General features: G+C 40.1%; 1 protein-coding gene across 7 annotated transcripts in view; it reads right to left on the bottom strand.

Annotated features, from left to right (window-relative positions):
- CELF2 (CUGBP Elav-like family member 2) overlaps positions 1–22,415 on the bottom strand; it is a 393,255-nt gene that overhangs the window by 4,622 nt on the left and 366,218 nt on the right. For 5 of the 7 annotated variants that reach the window (XM_065666773.1, XM_065666599.1, XM_065666855.1 and 2 more), the window contains 4 exons: positions 15,252–15,383; positions 9,460–9,639; positions 6,552–6,695; positions 1,029–1,200 (listed from right to left, as the gene is read on the bottom strand). In XM_065666773.1, coding sequence (XP_065522845.1) covers positions 1,073–1,200; positions 6,552–6,695; positions 9,460–9,639; positions 15,252–15,383 — 584 coding nt within the window. In that variant the 3' untranslated portion in view covers positions 1,029–1,072. The remainder of the gene's footprint in view (positions 1–1,028; positions 1,201–6,551; positions 6,696–9,459; positions 9,640–15,251; positions 15,384–22,415) is intronic. The other 2 variants (XM_065666687.1, XM_065666942.1) reach the window with 1 other exon arrangement.

Raw genomic sequence — 22,415 nt, 5'->3', positions numbered from 1 at the left:
TACGGGGAGAAGGGGGAGAAAGGTCAGACAACCGAACTTTAAACTAGGTAATGGAAACTACGAACAAAATAACCAGACAAATACAAACAAGAGGATAAAAGCATGAACTGTAAAGGGGGTAGGGTTCAACAGTGAAAAAGCGCCCATTCTTGGCACAATTACTCTAGAGACTACTTCAAAGGATCTAGCTAGCATAGAGAGCTGCTCTTTAGTTATCCAATAAGTTAACAATAGGCAATAAATAAATTCCATTATTTCTGAGGCAGTAAAAATTTTGTATAAAAATAGAAATGCTTTTTACAAATAAAATTTACAGGCCTGTGGCTTTTTTTTTATTATTATTATTAAATTTATCTCTCAAGAAACATCAAGTATTGTCACTCATTTTATTTTTTTTTTATTTTAAACCCTGTAGCTTTAGAAACAGATCTCTAAATCTTTTTTACATTAATCCTTTCCAAAGAAAAACCCAACTTAAAAAAAAAGTGAAATATAAAGACGACCAGTGTAAAATCAGACTAATATAGAACAATACGTTGATTTGAACCCAAAGAAAAAGAAATAATCAAATCTTCTCAAAACCCAAGTTGATGCAGTGGAAAGACTTGTTTCAATTTTTGTTGCAAAGTAAGTGCTTCAACTGGCATGAGGCCATTTTGTTTAACCTATAAACTGCTGGTGCCACCCTGGCAAAATATGATCCATCCATAGAAAACAACTTTTATTGTGTGCTAATGGCACCAGGGTTCACAGAGTTAAATTGCACATTTTTTTGTGTCTGTGTGTGTGTGTTGCTTTGAATTTCAAGACATTTATTTTTTCTTTTGAAAAGGAGATAAATTATGCTGCAAAACAAAATACACTAACACAACTCAGTAAGTACTTGGCTGGGAAATGGGAGCCAAGCGTAATAAGGACAAGTGGGGAAATGGAAGTGGTAACTGTAAAAATAACTGTCTCTTGGTGAAGGTTGGCTCTATGTTCTTTCTTAATCCCCTGCAGAGGACAGGTTTGCTCATGGGACTTACCCTAAGAAAGCTAAAATAAGAGCAGTAAGCATCTGGGGTTAAGATCAGTAAGGTTTGCTGTCATTTTTGGAGCGTTTCAGCTGAACCTTCAAGCGTTTCATGCCAATCTGAAAGCCGTTCATAGCCTGGATAGCAGCTTGTGCAGAGACTGGATTGTCATAGCTAACAAAACCTACGAGACACAGAACGGAGGCGGGAGAGAAAGTGAACTATAGGTTAGAACAAATGTCAGAAGGTGTTTTGTTAGGATTTTATTATTACTATTTACTTGACACATTTACCTCATTTTCAATTGGTGATTTGATTATACTTCATATCCCATTTCCTCTCCCGTTTCTTTTCTTTCCCCTTTACCTTCATAATATTTCTTTACGAGCTGGGATGCAGTTGGCCAGTTTTGGTGCAATGCAGTTTCCAATCTGTTGTTTATCTAGCTACCTTAGAGACTGAGGATATTACTGTGACACTTTTCAACTTAATATCTACATACTTCTCAGTCTATTAGGAAGCACTATTAGGCCAGTCTGTAGATGTGAAGCTGAAACAAAAAGCTTGGTTACAGAAACAAACCCCAAACCGCCTATAGACATTTGCACACCCTAATGTAAGTTCATCTTCAGTGGTCCTGTGCACTGTGAAACACCCATCTCCTTGGGCTTAGCCTAGGACAGCTGCAGTATTAATATTTTGTATTTTTACAGCTCCTTCCAGTTCAAGATCTCAAGGTACATTAAATGTTAATTAATTCAGCCTCTTAGTCCCCAAAAAGGTATGCAAGCATCAAAATTAAGCAGCATTGTAAAGACAGTGGCAGGGCTTGAACAGAACTCCAGATCTTCTGCTCCTCACTTGTGAGCACTAACTAGGGGGATAATGCTTGCTTGGGTAATTCAGAATGGCTGCCCTGGCTCAGCATTCTTTCACCCTGGAGACTAAAAATGCTCAGTTCATAATGGACTCAAATCTCCCTGATTCTGGAAGCTCAAAATTCATTTTCATATCTGGGCCTCCCACTTGTAATTGCAAAGCTCACCTAACTGCTGCTCTGCCTCAGCTCTGGCTAATTACTACAGTACTCATCCTGCCCATGTGCAGCTGCCTTGAAATGCTCCCTTTTCTTTCCACTTGAATTTCCTTCAACACACGTCCCTTCACTCTCTTAAAGCGTGGATTCCCCCCACATTGTTTTCAGTCCTAACACACAAGGCTTCTCGGTGCCTCTCCTCTACCACCTTTCTTCATTTGTGGTTAGTGCCTACGTACTTTTCTGATTCATAACTTCTTTTTACCATCATTTTAATATCCCCTTTCATGGCTTTATCTTACCTTGCACTGCTGCCCTCTTCCATCTTCAATGTCAGAATAATACACTTTCCCCATTGTAAAGAAAAATCACCTCTTATCAAGTCATCTGGTCCTTGTCTGGCTGCTCTTCTTATTAGACCATCCCTATGGTTTCACCTTAAATCAACTTTATCAAAGTATTTGACTTAAGATGCTTCTCTGACAATTCAGGTTAGCTTCTGTTCCTTCCACTCAAAACCACCTTTTGCTTAAATCTCTGCAGACCTTCTCCTGGCCAAAGCCAATATGCTCTATCCATGTTGCTCTGTTTGTTACCTCCTCAGGGGATAATAAATGTACCTCCATACCCTCCTTGGTTTTAGTAACTTGTCACTTCCTCACTTTCTCCACTAGATCATTTCCTCCATTACTGCCATATCCTGAGTAGCTTCATCACTCTCTTCCTTTCCCCCGTCTTCTTCTAGGAGGTCTTATCTGTTCACATGACTCCAATCACTGTCTTAGCACTGCCCTCCTGCGTCTACTTCTATCAGCTCACAGATCTCACTTAGCCTTGATCTCTAGGATTGCCTCAGAGATATAAAAGAGATCAACCAGGAGCTGGGAGGCAGTTGTAGCACCTTCCAGGCAGGTGCTCAACAACTGAGATATAGCTAGTCTTACCTACCTTGACAATTCATCATTTTCCTCTACACCTTTCCTGACCTTTACTTTGTTCTCTCAAGTGCATTCAGAACAGCATTGTGCTACGAACTTCTCATGACCTTAATTCCTTTTCTTCTTAGCTAGTTCTATGCACCTGAAAGTTAAGCAACTGATTTAAACTAGTCACTTAGATGGTATCTATGAATGGTGAATGAAGAGAAGCAAGCACACCCAGAGGCAGGTTTTCCACCCACCATTCATGTCACCGGTGTAGACACTTCCACTGATGACAGAAGAATGATTAGCTCAGGCTATGCTCACCTTCAGTGGGAGACGTGACAAGTCACCTCACTCTGTGTCTCTTTATTATCTTCCTTGACTCAGCCACAAACCCAAACATACAACTGCATCAGTGATATCAGCCTTTATCATTCAGTTGTTATTCTGATTCCCAATCTGTCTCTTCACACAGAATGCTATATCTACATTAGCCCGTTACAATTTCATCTTCTCCATTATCAAGAATCTTCATTTATAAAGCTTACAGTGGAATCTGGCATTCTCTCCCTTTATTTATCTTTTTCTGATTGCAGCCATTCATCACTTTTTGTCTGCATTTTAAACAGCAGTTTACATGAGGATGGGATGATGTTTCTTATCAATTTTCAAAGTCCCTGTCATGGCAATTCTGATTTTTGTTTTAAATCTCTAGGTATCCCTATAATCAGGATAAGTATTTTTAATCATTCGAGTAGCAATTTTGCTATCAGGCAGACTGCATTTATGGACTGATGTCACTGGGTTTCCCCTCCCCTGCCTTACTTTTATTCTCTCCTTTCTGTTATTCTAAGGTTTATGAAAGGCGAGAGATAAGCTCAAAGAGTGAAACCCTTTGCCTGCTGAATCAACAGGAGCTCATGAGAACTCATGGAAGAGCACTTTCAGGCATAAACATCATCCTCAGCACCATTTAATCTTTTGAGCATTCACTTGAGGTGGACAACAAAACAAATACTGCCAAAGTCCATTTTCTGCAAGGAAAAGACATTTTTCATTTTGAAAAGCAGTGTTATGTAGAAGTTCATCACTGTGTAACACTACAGTGATTACTCAGAATGCACCTTCCCTTCCCACTTCTGCCAGTGGAAACCCTTGGACAATCTTTTCACCTTTCTGGTCTTCAACCTGTCCTCAGCTCTGATTTGATGGAATTTTTGGGTGGGAGATGGAAACTCCAGTGCAGAAAGCACCAAGCATGTGCAAAACATTCTTACCATTATTGTTACCATTATTACTATTACTACTATTATTATTATCATTATTATTGTTATTCCGACAAGGAAAAAAATACCAAAACAACCAACAAATAAAACCCCAAACTGTATCAAGAGCAATGACCATTAATGATACAGGAGAGAAATGGATTCTACAGATGCACTCTTGTCCTTGTTTTTTGGTGGCAAGATAGAGATAAAATAAAGGTTTTTAAAACACAAATATGGGACCAAACCAACAAATACATAATTGTTGCTAATAAAGCTGAGGAGGTGCATACAGAGTACGCTAGTATGTTAAACTAGCAGGGTCAATTCTGGCTTTGCCTGTGATTAGCTGCATCACGGAGTAGTCACCTATCGAATCAGAAAATCTCAACCTCCTCTGCTACTGCAGTGGTTTTTGTATTTAAAGCAGGACTCTCTCACTGGTGGCAGAATATCTGGGAAGGAAGAATGAGAAATTAAAATGTTAGTGAAAGCTGACTAATGCCAAAAAAGGCAGAGGACTCCCCCATTCATTGGGTGTTGACCCCTCAAATGAGATAAGCTTGGTGCATCATTCTAAGTTAGGCAATTGTGTCCCATAAATCCAAATGTATAAGCAGGCAATCAAAGAGTAAAAGAAAACCCACAAAATGCAAATGTGGAAGTGAGCTGATGAATTAAGCCACCTGCCCAAACTAATCTACATTCTTTCAGCAGTAACCACAATTGCTGCATTTCGATTAATGTACCTTGATTTGACATTTCATCATGAATCCTGCAGACCTCAACAACGATTTTGTCACCCCAACATACTAACAGAACTGGCTCCAGATCAATAGGGAGTCCATTTCAATTCCACTTTTCAAATTTGCTACAGCCTCAGGGACTGCTTTAACCCACTGCAGAAACACGCTGGACTACGTTAGTCTGGATATGAGCAATTTTTTGTAAAGCTTAAAGAGATAAATGCTTCAAAAATGAACTGAAAAACTAAGGAAAAATGCAGAAAGAATGTTATAACCATTCTCTGAACCAACTTAACTTTCCAAGTGTACTCAGGTTTTGTCTTCAGGTGAAAACCACTCTGTGTCAAGGCTCAAATCTCAGCTCAAGTAGGTATTTCTGAGTAACTTGATGAATTCTCCCTGTGTTTTGGCAGTGACTATGTAGACAAAATCAAACCCTTTCAATATGGGTTAAAGTCCAGTAGCTGGGAGGCCCCTGAATGGCCCTGATAGAGACAAGACCTTAGACAGACACGTTTTAACAAAACCTATATTTAAAAAAGCTAAGAAACATGTATTATGTATGGTTCATGGGGACAATGTCAATGAGGACACTTCGGAATTAAGGGATGGTGCTGAGCTAAATGCAGCGCTGTCAGTACAAAAGAGTTTTGGAAACTAGGGGTTTGTCTGGACTGGTTACTTTTTTGTCATGTACAGTTGCATTCCTTTATCCTGGTAAAGTACTGTCACTTTTACAGAAGCTTCAGTATTTTAGGTCAAATCTTATTAAACTTATCTTTAAGAGATTCCTTTCCCTTCCCAGACCCTCTTCATGTCTCGTATAAGACCACAATTATTAGACCAATGCTCTAACAGATTGCCACTCACTTGGATTCTGTACTCCACTCATCAAAGCACTGCACTGGTGCATCTAGGCTATTCAGAAGACACCAGCCCACTTAATCAACCCTAGAATAGTGTTCTCTGGCAAACCTGACACTGATCTTGTGAGGCTCCCCTCTTCCCTGCCCTTAAGGTAAAGGGAGATACTACCTTCCGTAATGCACCAGAGCCCACCTGCAACAGCTGGAGCTGCATACGTAGACATCAACTGTCTATAATGCGTTCTGAACTGCACATACACACCATTCAACCACTAATTGCAAAATCTTGTACTTAATTCACAAGAAAGAAATTCCTGTAATGTAGAAGTAATGGGTTAAACATAGAGCATTTTTAAGCGGCTCAGCTATACAATAGAGAATAATTAGGTATCCGTAATAAGGCAGTTTAATAGTATACTAAATGACATTCCCCCACATAGGGCGCAATTAGTTTCATGTACTTGACACATTCATGCGAGATGTCAGACTGGAAGATTATTATTGTTTTTTCATATCCAATTTTTAGTTAGGAGTAGTTTGTCTGTGCATCTCCTTGCTCATTTGAGGATTAACAGTCCATTATTTTTGGAATGAGTCTCCAGTATGACATTTCTCACATTGCTGTTAATTTTCTTTCCTGGCCCCTTTTCAGTACAGTGCCTGTGGTTTTTACTATTTGATTTATTAAATTTGACATACCAAAGCACTTGCTCAGATTGGTCTGTTTGTCAATGAAGACTTTAGCAGAGATAACGTTTCCAAAAGGCATGAACATCTGCAGAATGTCCTGGTCTCCAAACTCCTGGGGGAGGTGGTAAATAAAGAGGTTTGCCCCTTCTGGACCTTTAGGATTAAAAGAAAAAAAAAAAGAAACAAAACCAAGAAAATGTGAAAACAGCCACTAGAAGTGCTATATTTAATCTCTTTTTCCATAATACTTACTGAAGGTGATAGTCAGAAAGCATATCACTTTCCAACTTTGAAGAAACAAAAGCAAATGGATCATCAAAGGAACAGAGCTGAAATGCAGCTCTTTAGAGCAACCTGTCTTGAAAAGTGTTTACTTGATAGCTCCAGTACAGAAGAAGTTAAGTTGCAGCCTCTTTTTTCAATTTAGACAAGTGTCTTTCAGCATAATTAGGGTTAGGAACACAGGTACACAATGTATTACTCTCTCACAGTACCCCGAGAACTGCACAAGGAGTCCTCTGCTGCCTCAAACACCTGTATGAGTTTGTCAGTTTAATTCTAGATGTGGAAACTTATGGAAATGAAATGAGATGAGGAGATTTGCGTATCACAGATTAAAACTCAAAGGGCAGGAAACTGGTGGAGATGGGAATAAAAATGATAAGGCAAAGCAAACCTTGTGACTTGGAAATCAGTGATGTCAGAAAGATACCCAGAATTAAATTTGTACTGACTCATTGCAAAATAACAGCCTTTTCTTTTCTTTTTTAATACAACCACTCCATAGGAAGCTGTCTCCTGGAATAAACTTTGTGAAGTAAGTCCTTTGAAAAAGCAGTTGGGTTGAAATTAAAATGGCTTTAGACAAAGCTGAGTTTGCAAAGAAAGATGCAAGCTCAAAGGTTCTTTGGATATTTCTTTCAGCTAAAATCTGGGATATACATTATTAGTGCTGTTTGTTTAAACACTCATCCTAGCACTAATGGGTTACCTTTTTCCCTAGTTCAATTTCTGTGTTACAGTAACATACAGGAAAGGAGCAATGGATGCCTGGAAGAACAGGATGTAAAAGCCAGACGTGGCCTTCCCACACACACACCAGGAGCATACATGGTACACAAAGGGAACAAACATTTCTGGTATCTAGAGTAGCCTGTTCAAGAATTCCCTTGCTTAATGGAACCTAAGTGTGTCCAAGGTGCGATGTCCTTGGTTTTGTGGAGAGGAAGAGGAAAGCACGCATGAGATTTATGGACTAAGTTCCAGAACAGCCACGAAGCGTCATCTCTCCCCTACAGAAGAACCAAGCTGGCTGCTCTCTCTCAGCCTGAAGGAAAAGCTTGCAATGTTTGCCCCAAAGAAGGCAATTAGGGGGAGAAAGGAAGTTTTTTAAAGAGAAAATCTTTTTTGGGAGGTGTGAAAAAATAAGAGGAAAAAATAATCACACTTATTTCTTCTTTCCACAAGTAAACCACCTTTTCCAGAAAATATTCTTAAAATACTAATAAAAAACTTGTCAGACAGCATTTTAGAATATATGCACGTGGCAGTTCACTGTGCTTTAGCATTTAATATATATACAGCATTTTTCTCTAGTGCTTGTTTATCATCAACCACTCCAGACTCTTCATCATTCCATCAGAAATCACGTTAAGAGACAAAACATAGTTGTCAGTATTCAGTGATGGAATTTACTCACTTTAACTTAACCCCTTGCTAACAGATGCAAGATATATATAAAAAAACAGACACGAGACATATATAACAAAACAGACTGCATTTTAAAAGGGACAGTGCCAAATCATAGTAATAAAAAGTAAGCCTACACTTGATATGAACATTTATAAACAGAAAAAAGCGAAGCTAGGAAAAAAAATCAAACTGTCCTCCACTATGTATGCTATACTGACACCAAATAAACAATTGAATTCCAGTGTCAGTCTCAACAAAGTGATTTGAAAGACAAATGCAGAGAACACACAAAAAAGTAGGCAAAAAAGTTGATTAAAAAAATCCTTTCAATTTAAATAATACAGGCTGTTTGTAGTAAATGAAGTGAAGGATTCAGAGTAAATACACATTTTAACTTCAGTGGCCCTAAACAATAGCCAGCTGCGGGAATGCCAAATTTGTCTTCCTAGGAAACACATCCCATAACAGGACAAGATACTATTTTAAAAGAGAATGAAAAAAAAATCTCTTGAGGATACTACACTAGGTTTCTTTCCAAAGCTTAGCCCTGGCAAGAACAGCAGTGACAACACAGATACAATATTAGAAAGCTGTCCTTCTAGAATTAGCTGGAAATAGGGATGAGAGAAAGCAATGAAAACAAACTAACCCCCCAAATGCCTGGGAAGTGTGCAGGGGAACAGAAGAGGGGAAAAGGGTAACCTCATTTTCCTAAACATCTTGTAATTAGTATTCATTTATTCTTAGCAGTAATTTCCTGAGCTTTATTTGCTGTTTGGCTCAGGGAGAAGGGGCAATCGTTCACTTCCCCACAAGACCCACAATTAAGCAAAGAACCACTCAAAGTGAAAATGGATCTTGTCATTAACTCAAAACCTTAAACCTAATCAGATTAACTCCATTATCACAGAATATGGAAACCAGAAGAGAGAATGGCACCCATAAAGGGATGATTTTTGTTAGCAGTGCACTTCTATGCAGTAGTTGGTAAATGCTTTTATAGAAGAAACAACAGGCAGTGAAGTATAACTTGAAGGACAGATGGTTAAAATATTAATTCTATTAGACATTAAATAAGGTAACAAGCCTGAACAGCAGAAAACTGAAATAAAACCCAAAGATTAAGCTACTCGAGGTCATTTGTTACTCCTCCATGAAGAAACGAGCCTACGACACAGCTCTCTCTTGGCTGTAAGTAGCTTGCTCTGCATCAGTGGGCACTCACCTTCCTTCTGGCTGCCCGCAGCACTTTGCTGCTGCAACAAGCTCTGGCTGTACAAGGTGGGCAGCGCGGCGGCCGCGTACTGCTGGATTCCTGAGTAGGCTTGGGTGAGCGCGTCCATCGTGCCGGCCGTACCATTCGTCAAGCCTGTTGCGCCGAGTCCTCCGTTCAGGGCCGCCATACCTGAGAGCATTTGAGCAACTTTACAAAAAACCCAACAATAGAGAAAAGAAATTGCACTTGTTCATTAGTGCTTTCCGAAAGTCGTTGGTATTATATGACACTGACAACGACAGCAGTGCATGCAGCTCCGCACGTCACCAAATGGGACTGAAAACAAGGAAAAACACGACTTTGGCGCCAGGATCACTTTTAGCACAAGGGTTGCACAGTCAAATGGACTCACATGCAGCCTGCTACTGGCAAGTACTACAGCCCGGTGCTCCTGAAAGCCTCTCCCCTCCTCAATATCTCTGGAGGGTCTCTGGAGTTGGGACCTCTTTGACCTGTATCCTTGCAAGCCAGCCAGTGGGAAAAAGCAGTCTGCAAGGAAAACCACTCTTTCCAACCAGGGTCCTTAGTAATAATGAGCCATGACCACACTGTATCAGAAGCGTTTTGCTTAAACAGAGTTAGCAGAGAACTCCGATAAACACCACTTTGAAATAACCCTCTGTACAATTGTGCGCTTCATCCCTTAGGTTTGTGACAGGAAGATGGACTGTGATGCTCTGCGCTTCCACCTTCCTCCTCCAGTTACTTCAGTTGCTCCAGAAGAGATGAACATCTAGCACATCTAGAGTGACTGAAGTGCTTCATCCAGATCAGGTATCTTTCGTGATGAAACAAGCATTTGGTTCTAGCAATGCCTTCTCACTGGAAGCAGAGCCCCTTCACTTTTTTTTCTTTAAAGCAATTCTACGTCATGATAAATAACAGATGAAGTTAATGGGGATAACAGCGAAAGAGGAAATTAGATTGGTAACTGTGAGGAAAATGGCATCCTTCATCCATGAAAACAGTGTGGTCTGCAAAAGAAGTTTTACTACTCTCACTTGATGGTGGACAAACTTCTGGGCTACACCACCTCTCCGTTTCTTCTATGCCTCATCATGGCTCCTAAATGAGCCACACTGCATTTAACAGTGCTAGCACTTATTTTTTTCAGAAATTCTAGAAAAAAGTGAAATTTCTGTTAGAGCTGCAGTCTCTTTGCAGTTGAAGGGGTGGCAGAGTTCAGAGCCTGGTGCATCACCCACAGCTCCAACTTGGGTCAACTGGAGCAGTAAGTGTCGGTCAGGACTAAGAGTCAGGCCGTGTTTTCTGCACAACTAGCTGTCCTGTGCTCCCAAGTTTTTAGCTGAACATCCCATAAACAGAAGGGCTTAATCAGGCCCCTTGAAGTACAGTAGATCAGTCACCAGAAAACTGGGGCACTCAGAACCACCAGCAACCATTGACTGTGCAGTGTTTCAGTCGGCAAAATGGTGGGTGGACATGACTGGTGGAGCCATAATAAGACCCAAGAGCTAGAAACACTGAAGAGAAAAAGAGGGCTTAATTTCAAAGCAAATAAGGGGAGATATGTAAATTGGAGAAAAGTGAGAAAATTAAGCAGAGGACACTTTATAGTGAATTAACAATGAAATCTATTAGATTGGCAAACAATCTTCAAGGAAACCTTATCACATGAGTAATTTAGAGATAGAAAGAGTACTGCAGGGAATTATCCTGCATTGACAGAGGAGGATAAAGATGCTGACCTACTAGTTTTCTTCCATCTCTTATGTAGATTCAAAAAGTGTATTCCTATGAGTCTTCGATAATCAGGACAATTGCTCAAGTGGCACCTTTCTGGCTCTACCAGAGTCTGTGCCAATTAAGAGAACTGTACTGCATAAATTATACCTTTTGATAATACTATAATTTGTCTGACTAAACACTTGACAGAGATGTGATATTCTTAGCCTTTCCTTAATAAAATGTCTCGCACTTTGAAGATTTCTCTTTCCCCTCCACTCCACTTCAGAGCATCGCTGTATCCTGATAGGAGGTACTGGCTGCCACTGCTTCGAACAAAAACCTGCCAGAGCATGAGAGAGCCATATATTTGGAGTATAATGGTTCCAGTTATAAAACAAAACCTTGCAAACCCAGATAGCTTGTGAGGTATCTTATATCTAAAAGACAGGACATTTGGAAAATGAAGATTAATAATAACAACAACAACAATAATAATAGTAATAACAGTACTACTACTGCTACTAAACAAAAAATGATGTTTTTTTATCCTGAGCCTGACCTTAACCCACTCTGGTGTTTTTGTACTTAGGTTTGTGTCATTGCTCACATGGGTGTACACACAGTGCTGGTTAAAGCCTCCTGATAAAGCTGCTTGTATCTGTCCTTTTATTATAGTGTTGAAATAACTTGATAATAGAGGAAGCATTAGGATAACATGTTATCTTTCATGAGTCATCAGCCTATTATATAAACATGCTTTGTGTTGCAGTGGGCAGCATCCTCCCCCTTCTTTCACCTAGAATCAATAGCCCCTTCCCACCAAATGAATTCAGATTAACAAAGAGCCAGACAGCCCCAACTCACTGCTTCTGGGAAGGGCTCAGCTATTGCTGCTGCACTGACTGTGTCTAAATACACTTGCCTCCTGAGCAAAACAGATCTGCAGAAAGCTCTCCACGTGTTTCCTATTCTCCCTTTTTACATTTTCATGAAATCTGCAAGGTCCAGCTGCAGTTACGAATCTCTGCCATCTCTTTATTATCTCCACCAATGCACCTCAGTCTGATATTGAACTCTGGTTCCTTTCTGACTTCTGTGATATAAAACCTTTTGGTGTCTCTCATCTACGGCCTTCTACTTTTTTTGAGTTCCTGTACATAATACAGAAGTGACATTGCCTGGCAAGTCCAAAGGGCTCTCAAAGCGCTTTCCAAGCACCTTCAAAACTGTTACGAATAGCTTTATGTCCGTTTTATAGATGTAAATATGGGGGCAGAAAGGCTAAGTGACTGCCTTGGGTTCACAGACAAATATTGTGCCATAGCTGTCCAGTATCCTGAATCCATGGTCTTCTTAACTGCAATGAATCTCTTCCTCCATCTTTATTAATTTTTCCTTATTATTCATCATTTTTTTTGTTAGTTCCATGATTTAAATTTACATGTCCAAAGGAGACATTCTAATGTTTTGTCATTTAAGGTTTTAGATGCATCCAAGCACAACTTAAGAAAGACTGGGTGAATCCCCACATGTATGTACAACTGTCACCAAACCCCTGGAGACAGAATTACATACTCCACTTTCTTTAATTTTTAAGGCCTCCAGACATGTTTCTACAATGGTTTTCTCCACAATGAGAGTACTATCTGTCTCCCCAGCCCAGCTTCTTTTTCATGGACCAAGACAAGATCCAGAAACCCGATAAAAGTCTCTCAGTGAGCTCAGGCTAGAAGATGTTCTTTTTGTGATTCTCACATGCAGAGCAGGACATGGCTTCAACAGATGCTCACTCAACATCTAACATGTCCGTGTAAATCAAAGCCCAAGCCCAGTGTTACCTTGTGATTAATTTTTGGGTTAAGCTGCACTTGTCTTGCGCTTTGGATCTCTCTTGTTAATTCCCAAATTAGAAGCATGTCACTCAAGTTCAACTTCTGCACACAGTTAATTCAGGAACCTCCATAACCAATGAATGTTTTTACTGGAGAGCTTATAACCATGGCATAGTGTGAAACATCAGACTTATTAAATGTGGAGTTTCCTGAGGGCAAACTCCTAGGCAGGTTGGAGTGTGAATGACTGGATCAGACACAGTCACTAGGAAAAGCACTGGATCATCATTAAAATAGGGAAGGTTGTTGTAATTTGAACAATGCTTTGCTACCACTAGCATCACAAGTACCTGAAATTGATAATCAGTGTCACCTTTTTGAGAGAAACAGTGCCACAACACTGTATTGTGTTGTGGGGAAGCAGTTTTCCCTCTTTAGATCTCTGTTATATATGTATATACATAAGACAGACACATCCACATACATTTTGTAAGTGCTATACACATACAGATATTCCAAGCACGTACAATCTGTTTGTCCGAAAAACATCCATGAATAAGATTTGGGACTGAAGCCACTCTTGGTACATGTCCATGGAAGTAATGGTGGCTTAAAACAAGCTGAAGTTTGGTACTAGGTTCTGAATACATCGTTAATACTTCAAATGACACACGCAGATAAGTTTGCACACACACCACCTCAAAATACTTGCTGAGAAAATGTAAACTCTTTGCTTTTAGCCTAGCAAGAACTATTAAAAGCAGTGCAACACAAGAGTTCCCACACGAAGTCAAGAGCTCATAGGTGATACACTCTTGATCCACCTTGATGAAGGGGACATTATCTTGGAGTGCTCCAGTGTGCCTGGGTTCTTAGCACTTGTGGGAGGGAAGCAGTGAGATACCATGTACTGCTTTTAGTATTGCGACTTCTTACAAACCAAGTAAAGCACAATGACTGATTATCAGGAAAGGACATTTAATGATTTCTTACTTAGACAGGGTAGCTCTCTTACTATGAGAGCTGAAGAGAGATTTTCATGCATGCCATTTTCAGTGGCTTGCTTTAATACTAAAGTAATAGTAAGAAAGGAAACTATGATCTTCCATTTTGGGACCTAATACTTACTTTTCTTACATTTTCTTGAGTCATATTTACTATGAGGTTGTTTGTGTGAAATACGCATGTCCTTGCCAGAAGCAAGACCTGTTTTACACAAGACCCCATGCACCACTCAACACTGCTACATGGACATCCATAAGCCCCCTTCCTTCCCAGCTCCCAACAATGACAACCAGAGATCACAGAACAAAAAGATTGTGTGAGCAGCCACGTAACAGTGACAAAAAGGACATCATGCAGAGCATCAGAGTGAGCAAGAGATACTGAGGAGGACATCCATTCCTGGGGGTACATTATGATGGCTCATGGACTAGATAGATTCCTTGCATTGCAAAAGGAAATGCAAGGAGTAACAGCAGCTGTATAAAAAGGGAGGGGGGAAATGCAGCTGGACAAATCTCTTCCATTGCAGGCAAAGGTGAAGTCATCATAACAGAAACAATAAATACAAAAAAAATCCTTCTTCTTCATGAAAATCTTGACCATGGCTAAGAACAAGGAAGAATGTTCTAACAACTACCAGCATCTACTTAGTTGGAGATGCCAGGGTTTGTTTAGGATGTCATAGGATTGATGTGCATGCTCTGGTACTGCAGGTGACTGACTGCATCATTCTCTTATACTTGCCAATTAAAAGTCAAAGACTTGCCTTCATTTTTAAAGTATGTTGCCCTCAAGTCAACTGTATAGTTCCTACAGACATTTGAAAAGGACTGCCTCCACAGCAAACATCTTTCTTATCCCTACGTTTCTGAGTGAGGTTTTGTACACTGGGTGATATACCTGTTGTCAGACTCCCTAAGTGACAAAGGAGCCTCTGCTATAGCCTAGATAACCCAAATCCCTGGTGACATTCCTTTTACCTTCCATACGCCCTGCAAGAAAAGGAGTCGTTGTGCAGGGACCCAAGGGACTTCACTTTGCAGAGCAAACTATGTGAAACTAAAAGACTCCAGAACTGCATGTGTACCACGAATGGAACTAGATCGACTTGACCCCCTTATTTTGTATATAGATCAAAAATAATCACTTTACAATTGATAGTTTTTGTGGAATGATTATTGGGAAAGGCTGTCCACCACAGCAGTAAATACTCACTGTTTACGGTACCTGCTAGTGCATTAATATTATTCAGTCCAACAGTGGCTCCAGCCAATCCTTGGAGAGTACCCAGAGAAGTCAAAGAATTCATGGCCGCACCAGCTGTGGAATTAGCAGTTGATGCAGCCACTGAAAGGAAAATAAAAAAATGAACAAAGGCAAAATTAAGGTCATATTTTGCTTATATTAGTCGATCACAAAACAGCTTACAATAATGCTGAGCACAACAGGGTTATTTGCAAGAAAAAGAAAATGAGACCAATAGACCAACCTTGTCCAAGATAATGAATAGTATGATTGTTCATGGAAAGTGTTGATGAGCCTTGAGCTGCAAAGGCTGGATCACAAAATTTAGCATTGTGCTACTATTTGCAAACATAATACAGGAACAGTAAGCATGGGATCAGACACTTTTGAGAAAGTTTGTCTATCAACCCAACACCCCAGGCTGAGGAGCTAACTAGGCTATTGATATCCTGCCACATTTTAAAATTTATTGTTGAAAAAAAATTTTAGTAATTCCACAATATAGAATATACATATATATATATAATATATCCTATATATTCTATATTCCAAAATAGAATTAGTAATTTTGTCTTAAAACAGCTTTCTGGTTTGGGCACCAAGTGTTATAAGAGAAATGTTAATTATTCTAAGTGAGACACTGTGTTGTTATGGATTTGCTCTAGGATTCTGTGTGAACGTCATTTAAACCCTTGAAGTTTACAAAAAGAAGAATGACCAACCAAATGCAAAATGTATCTGCTATCCACTTTAGTGCAGGCTTTTAGCCTGGCCTTTGTACTTAACTAGTCATGTATATGCACCCTATAAATGATAGATACTATATGCATCCCCAGAAGCTCTGCAGAGGCTCAGGTGGAGCAAAGGTCCTTGCTGCTACAATGCCAAGGGAATGATAGAGGTGGATGAGATGAATGTCTAAACTACATGCTTAAGAAAAGAAAAAGACTCACTCTCTTGTCATAGGAAAGTAATAAAACACCTTAGAAAGAGCTATAGTAGGATAGGTTGGATAAACTAGATATCTGGATAAACTAGATAAACTGGATAAACTAGAAATGTGCATCTCTCACAGAACGGTCTTGAATAACCGGTGTAGATTAAACACTTAACTTACAGGTAGGTAAAGTTATAGCAGATGAATCACACTCATAAAAGCTGCAGAAGCAATTAGGTTTTTAGCTTGTCTCCTGAGCCCTACTTTAATGTATCAATCATAAAGACTTTCTTTTCCATTATAAAGTTGCATTATCTTCTGAAAAGCGAACATTTAAAGTCAGAGTTTTGTTGATGATTTACTGGAGGGACATCATGTCTACACAGTCCTTTTTTGCTCCTGTTTGTGATCTATCTGTGAAACGGTTAAGACTACTTTTATCTTGATGCTCTTTTGAGCTGTTGAACACACCAGATTAGTCAGGGAACCCTGAAGAAAGTGAAGCCTCTACAGTTGTCAGTATCCAGTTAGGAAAGCAAGAGGCAACTTTTTCACTCTACGGGTGCACCTTCAAGATTTAACCTACAAACAACCTACCTTCACAACCTGAAGACCCACCAAAGACAAGCCTTAGCCTTCATGAGGCTTCAAAGTACAAGACTCTCCTAGTGTAGGTGAGGTTTCCAGACTCTGAGTCACGTCTTGTCCCCACTTCCCTAGCATCTGCAATGTTAACTTGAGTAATTGCATATGGTGCAGATAGAGGCAGCTTTGATTATTCAGTCTCTCTCCACAAAGCAATAAGAAGCCAATAATGTCTTGATTTAAAAAAAAAGTAATAAAAAACCAAGTAAAAAAACACTTGTCAGATGATGTGAGCACCAACAGAGAAGAGAAAAAAAACCAAGCATGCATGAAGGCCAGTGAATTCCTTGTGACCAATACTGCTCTGTGTTTCTGCTCATGTTCATTAGCAGATCATTTAAATTAAGTCCATAAACCTCAAATCTGAAGGATTTGATTGTTTTCAACTGGGCTGAATTCCATCCATTTTCTGTTTCAAAGGATTACTACCCTTTTCTCCAGAGGAAACACATATATTTAAGAAATGAGAGAAACAGGGGCTAGGAAGCTGCCTAAAAATTACATTAAAACTGGGGGCAAATAACTCTTCTGGATGAGAGCCGCACACTTACGACTATCATCACGTCCATTGGAGAAGGCAGAAAAACCTGATTAAATCCTTTCCTTTTGCACACCCCACAGAGTGTGTTGTGATGGCTCTTATCCTGGTGTCACTGCTTGAACACATGCTCCAGGGATGGCCAGTATCTGGGGCCAACATCTCTTTTCTTTTATTCATATCAAGTTTCTCTGTTCCATCAGACAAACACAGAGCAGGTGCCTCAGTGATTTTCCCATTTGAAGTTACAACACAGATTATCTAGTTTGCCTAAATAATGCCTTGGCATATAATCAATGTGAAATACTAGTTGGAGCACTGAAGCGCCTCAGAAATCAGCTTTTTGTTGTTGTGGCTATTTCTTCTGCTTAGCAGTGATCTGTCTCTCAGATCCATTGGGACAATACTTTTTCCTCTTTGGCTTATTATTTCTTTGAGGAGAAAGAAACTGAACAAATTGTGTGGTTCCCATTATCTTATTGAACATGGGGTGAACAGAAATGGAGCTCCTTTTGTTAGGGCACTTGTAAAGGACAGATTCAGTATTTCCTGAGAGAATCCACACTAGTTATCTCCTTCTTTTTGACTGAGACCTGTATGTATGAAATAAAGATGAAGACAGTGATGAGCTAAAATACTATCATAAAGGGGCCATAAAAGGTCCAAGATATTAACAGAGGTGAAAATTTCTCAAATTAACAGGTGAAGCAATGGTATTCCTTGTCCCCAAAATACTTAAAGGGACACGGAACAGAAGTTAACAGGTCCTACAAGATACCTGTGGCGTCTTAGCCCTGCCAAAAGTTTTTACCTCATGTGACCCCAGAACACGCTAAAATCCATCTAAAGAGAAGGAGTACGCTTCTCCTGTCCTTTAGCCGTTTCTAGTTCTTTTCAGCTAAAAAATTGTAACATAAATTGGACCAAAGGAAAATGAATAAAAAAATCACATGCCTTGTGGTAACAGTAGATGGCTGCACTACTTTTGGGGAACCTGTATAACTCTCTTGTGTCAGCAAAGCTCTTGGGCTCCACAGCTGCTCAGAGTAATGGTAAAGGAAGTATAATTCACTGTCAGAATAGTGTTATTCTATATTAATGTGTTTTAGTTGTCGAGATGACAAAAACAGATTGGATACCTACAGAATTTATAAATTGTTTTTTACTAGGTTCCCTTCTACTAAATAAATTAAAAGAAAACATGTCACAGCTCCCTCCATCCTCTACACCAGAACATTGCTGCTCTGAATCATATCACTTCATAGTACTGCTTAATAAACAGTAAGCATCTCTCTCCAGGTACTTAGACAGCTTGATGTATGGAGCTGTAATGCCACTAGGAATTGCCCTCTTTGTGCTACTGGTGCACCAGTATTTGGTGCAACAGTGAGGAAAATCAAAGCACACATAAACAGTGCAAAGGACTTGGGCTTCTGCTGCCACTCTGTATGGCACACCCTGTATCCACAACTTTTGGTGTATTATTTTTCCCTTTATACTGGTAATGTTATCCTTGCCTCCTTAAAACCTATATATGTCAGGGACTCAATACATTCCTGGGCAGTGCAAAGTGAGTCAGCTAATACTGAAGCTAGGGGGAGAGATTCAGCAGACTGGAGCTCCAGCCTGATGAATGCTGACTGAACATACAATAGTTGGTGAAGAACAGAGATGCGTTTTACCAGCTGTACCGATCGTTCCCTCACAACGTTCAGCCCTGGATAAACATCAGAACATGAGAGAAAAGATTTTGCCTACTCAAAGGAACTTTTTCCTCTCTAACATCAGTCATGGAATAAGCCAACAACCTTCTCAAAGAGGCTGTTGCTCAGAGACTAGTGGCAGGAGTTACAGGGTTGAATCTTTTGGCTGCTGTTGCAAGAGTTCAGACAAGACGTTCATCAAATTCCCCACTGACCTTAAGAATCTATTAATAGAGGAAATGGCATCACAGCATTGGATAAAGAGGTCAGTTTAACGTGTGAGAATAAAGAGCTGTCCAGTAACCTGTAGAAAAGTCTGCTCTTTCCTGCAGGTACACAGCATGCTGGCCACCTGTTGCCTTCTCCATCCAGGCCACACACAGAGACTCTACAAAACACTTTAGCATCTCCAGCCATGAAAGGTGAGAAGGTTCAAAATATTTATTTCACTATTACAGACCGTGTGGTTTCTTCTTCATTGACCACTCTTTTCCCACATTTCTGTCAGTCTCACAACTTCATCTTTCTTTAAAACTCAATCCCACTTTAATAAACATCCAGAAAACTTCAAATAATACAAATAATACCATTAAGAGGCTGTCAAATGGAGAAAGGCATTGCTGCAGCCCTTCCCCAACACCCCTCTAATTCATTCACAACCCCAGCCATTTGATCTTACTCTGCTTCCTCCATTTAATTGATGAAACTTGTTATCAGCTTCATTATGAATAGACTTGGCCTTTGGTTAACACTTTCTTTAACAGAGCTCTCTCTGATATAGAGAACACAGTTTTATTTGGAGTGGTTGCTCTACACAGTATAGATATTTGTGTTTAACCAGTAATGTTGCATTCATAGAGATATTTAAGGCTGAAAGAAGCTGGCATTTTCAACTATTCTCCTCAACACATTTATTTCTACCTGTAAAAGGTTATAACACCTTTTAGGTCAGAGATATTTTAATAGAAATCTAAACTAGCAATGAGACATTCCCCTTTTAATTTAAGTAACATTTCAACACAATTCCTAAAAACTCTGCCAACCTAGAAAAACAAGCGGTATTAGCATAGAAAATTTTGGCCATTCTTTTGGCTAGCTTATGTCCATAGGGTCATGATGATTTACAACATCTGGAGTTGCATCAGCTGGAAAACTAGATTCAGGATAACAGCATCTAGGCAAGGCAATGACACGTAAGTATTTCTTTGGCTTTGCTGTGCACACTGTGGATGGGATTAATTTCCCCACCTTGGCAGCCTCATTGTTAGTTTAAGCTAGTCTAGTCAAAACTATTCTTTTGGACAGTTTCTGAGGTTGAGACCTCCAACTCAGACACCCTACCTTTAGATTTCTATCTAAGGATGGGCTGAATTGCCCTCTGGAAGTCACCCTTCCTACTGGTTGAGATGGTGAACTCAAAGTAGACATAGATTATTCAGACAGGCACTGCGCTGTGGGATGGATCCTGCCCTTCTTGTTGGCCACACGTCGTATTAACAAGCTGGCGATCTGAAAGCGAGGGATCTGCTTCCATCCTGCATGCAGAATCAGTGCCAAACCATGAAAATTCAGGAGTCTGAATGTAAGCACCTCAATCACATCTCAGGCTCAGAGAACTGCCTGATTTTGGGCAATTCTGATCTAATCTGCAGAGGATGTGCACTGTTCTGTTAAGCACACCCTGTCAGAGAAAGGAGCCAGACAGCAGGGACTTGGGCAGTGTGACAGTACTGGTCATACAAAATAGGATGGCCCTGTTAAAAGCAACAGGATGAGCTGATCTACTAGATGCTATTGATGCCTTTCCCAGTTCTGCCTCAAACTTCTTGTGCTGCCCTGGATAAAGCTCTATGTTTTTTTTGTGGCAAGACAGGGTTAATTCTGCTTCTTCCCAGTCACTGGCTTGTCTCTTACAAAGACACATCTTGGAGATACAGGCACATTCTCGTCATACCTATTTACCTCCTACACCTAAGACCAAGTAGTGCTCTTGACAGGATTTCTCGGCGTTCTGAAGTAAAAAAAACCACAGGCCTATGTTTGTCTGTACTACAGCCTTGGGCAAATCCCACTCCTCTCATGTCCCAGGGCCAATGTATAAAATAAACCCTCTTCCCCAACAGAAGAGGTAATCTGGAGGGTCCAGGGAGGCTGCCTGAGAACTTGGTGATGAAATGAAGTACTGGATAAACACTCCATCTCACTTGCTCTGAAGAAAAGAACCTGCTTGAATCACACAGGCACTGCTGTGATTTAGCAGAGGGATGAATTATAGTGTGCAACTGACCCCATTCTTTCCTTAATTTCATTAGTAAACGCCTAAGTAATAAAGGAACTCCAATGACTTTTCAGCAAAGTCATATACCACAAAAAAAAGAGTCTCTGTGTAATCTCCATAGTATATATGCTAACTTGGTGCTATTGTATGGGCGCTGATATGCAGTAGGCTGTGTGTGCACTCTCCCCATTCCTCTTCACCTCATCCTGTTCCCTTCCTCCTCTTCCAACACTGTCATACTGTCTGGAAATGACACACTGTCACACTGCAGGCCTGGGACTAAGATACTAAGAGTATCAAAGATGAATTTCAGAGATAGTAAGTGACCTTTCCTTTTGTAAACACTAATTTGGCTTTAGGGCAGGACTAAAGGAAAGAATGGGCAAAGAAAACCAAGGGCAGCTTTAGCTCTTTGCCTGCATAGCGGGTTGCTGTAAACCTTCACTCACCTCATCCATGTGAAAGCAGCTCATCTTTCTGGAGCAGAACCAGCTTTCCGGTACTGCAGAGCTTCGGGTCAGCTCCAAGACTGGCTTAACTACACTGGGGCTTTCCATACAGAGATTCACAACAGTAACTGTGTCAGCCCTGCTGACAGGTTTCCTTTAGGCAGCTCTTGGTTACGCTCTGCAATTGCCTGTCACTACCTAATGCATGGCACAACAGGAAACTCAACATTTACTTTGGTATCAGCTACCTGCTTATCTCCGCTCGGCTGTGAACCACAACTTTATTCTTGTTGTTTTACTTAATGGAGAGTTTAAATAACTCTGGTTAAGACGATATAGTAGTGCACCAGGGATCAATGTTACCTGCAAATTTAAGGTTGAGTGTCACTATGGCTTCAAGCATGAGAAGTTGCAGAGAAAACATGTTCTCTTTTGGGAGAGACTCCTGTCAAACCTGTATTGTCGGTTGTCTGAATCCAGAATCCTCTTTCTTGTACTGAATTTGGGTGTATTTCTGGTTTTCTGCTGCCGTCCTGAGCTCACTGACTCTAAGGGCTAGATGAAATAGATCTGACTGAAACTGC

This window comes from Lathamus discolor, chromosome 1 (genome assembly GCF_037157495.1).
Source record: "Lathamus discolor isolate bLatDis1 chromosome 1, bLatDis1.hap1, whole genome shotgun sequence".
Classification (NCBI taxonomy): Eukaryota; Metazoa; Chordata; class Aves; order Psittaciformes; family Psittacidae; genus Lathamus; species Lathamus discolor.
This window is presented reverse-complemented; position numbering and strand designations above follow the sequence as displayed.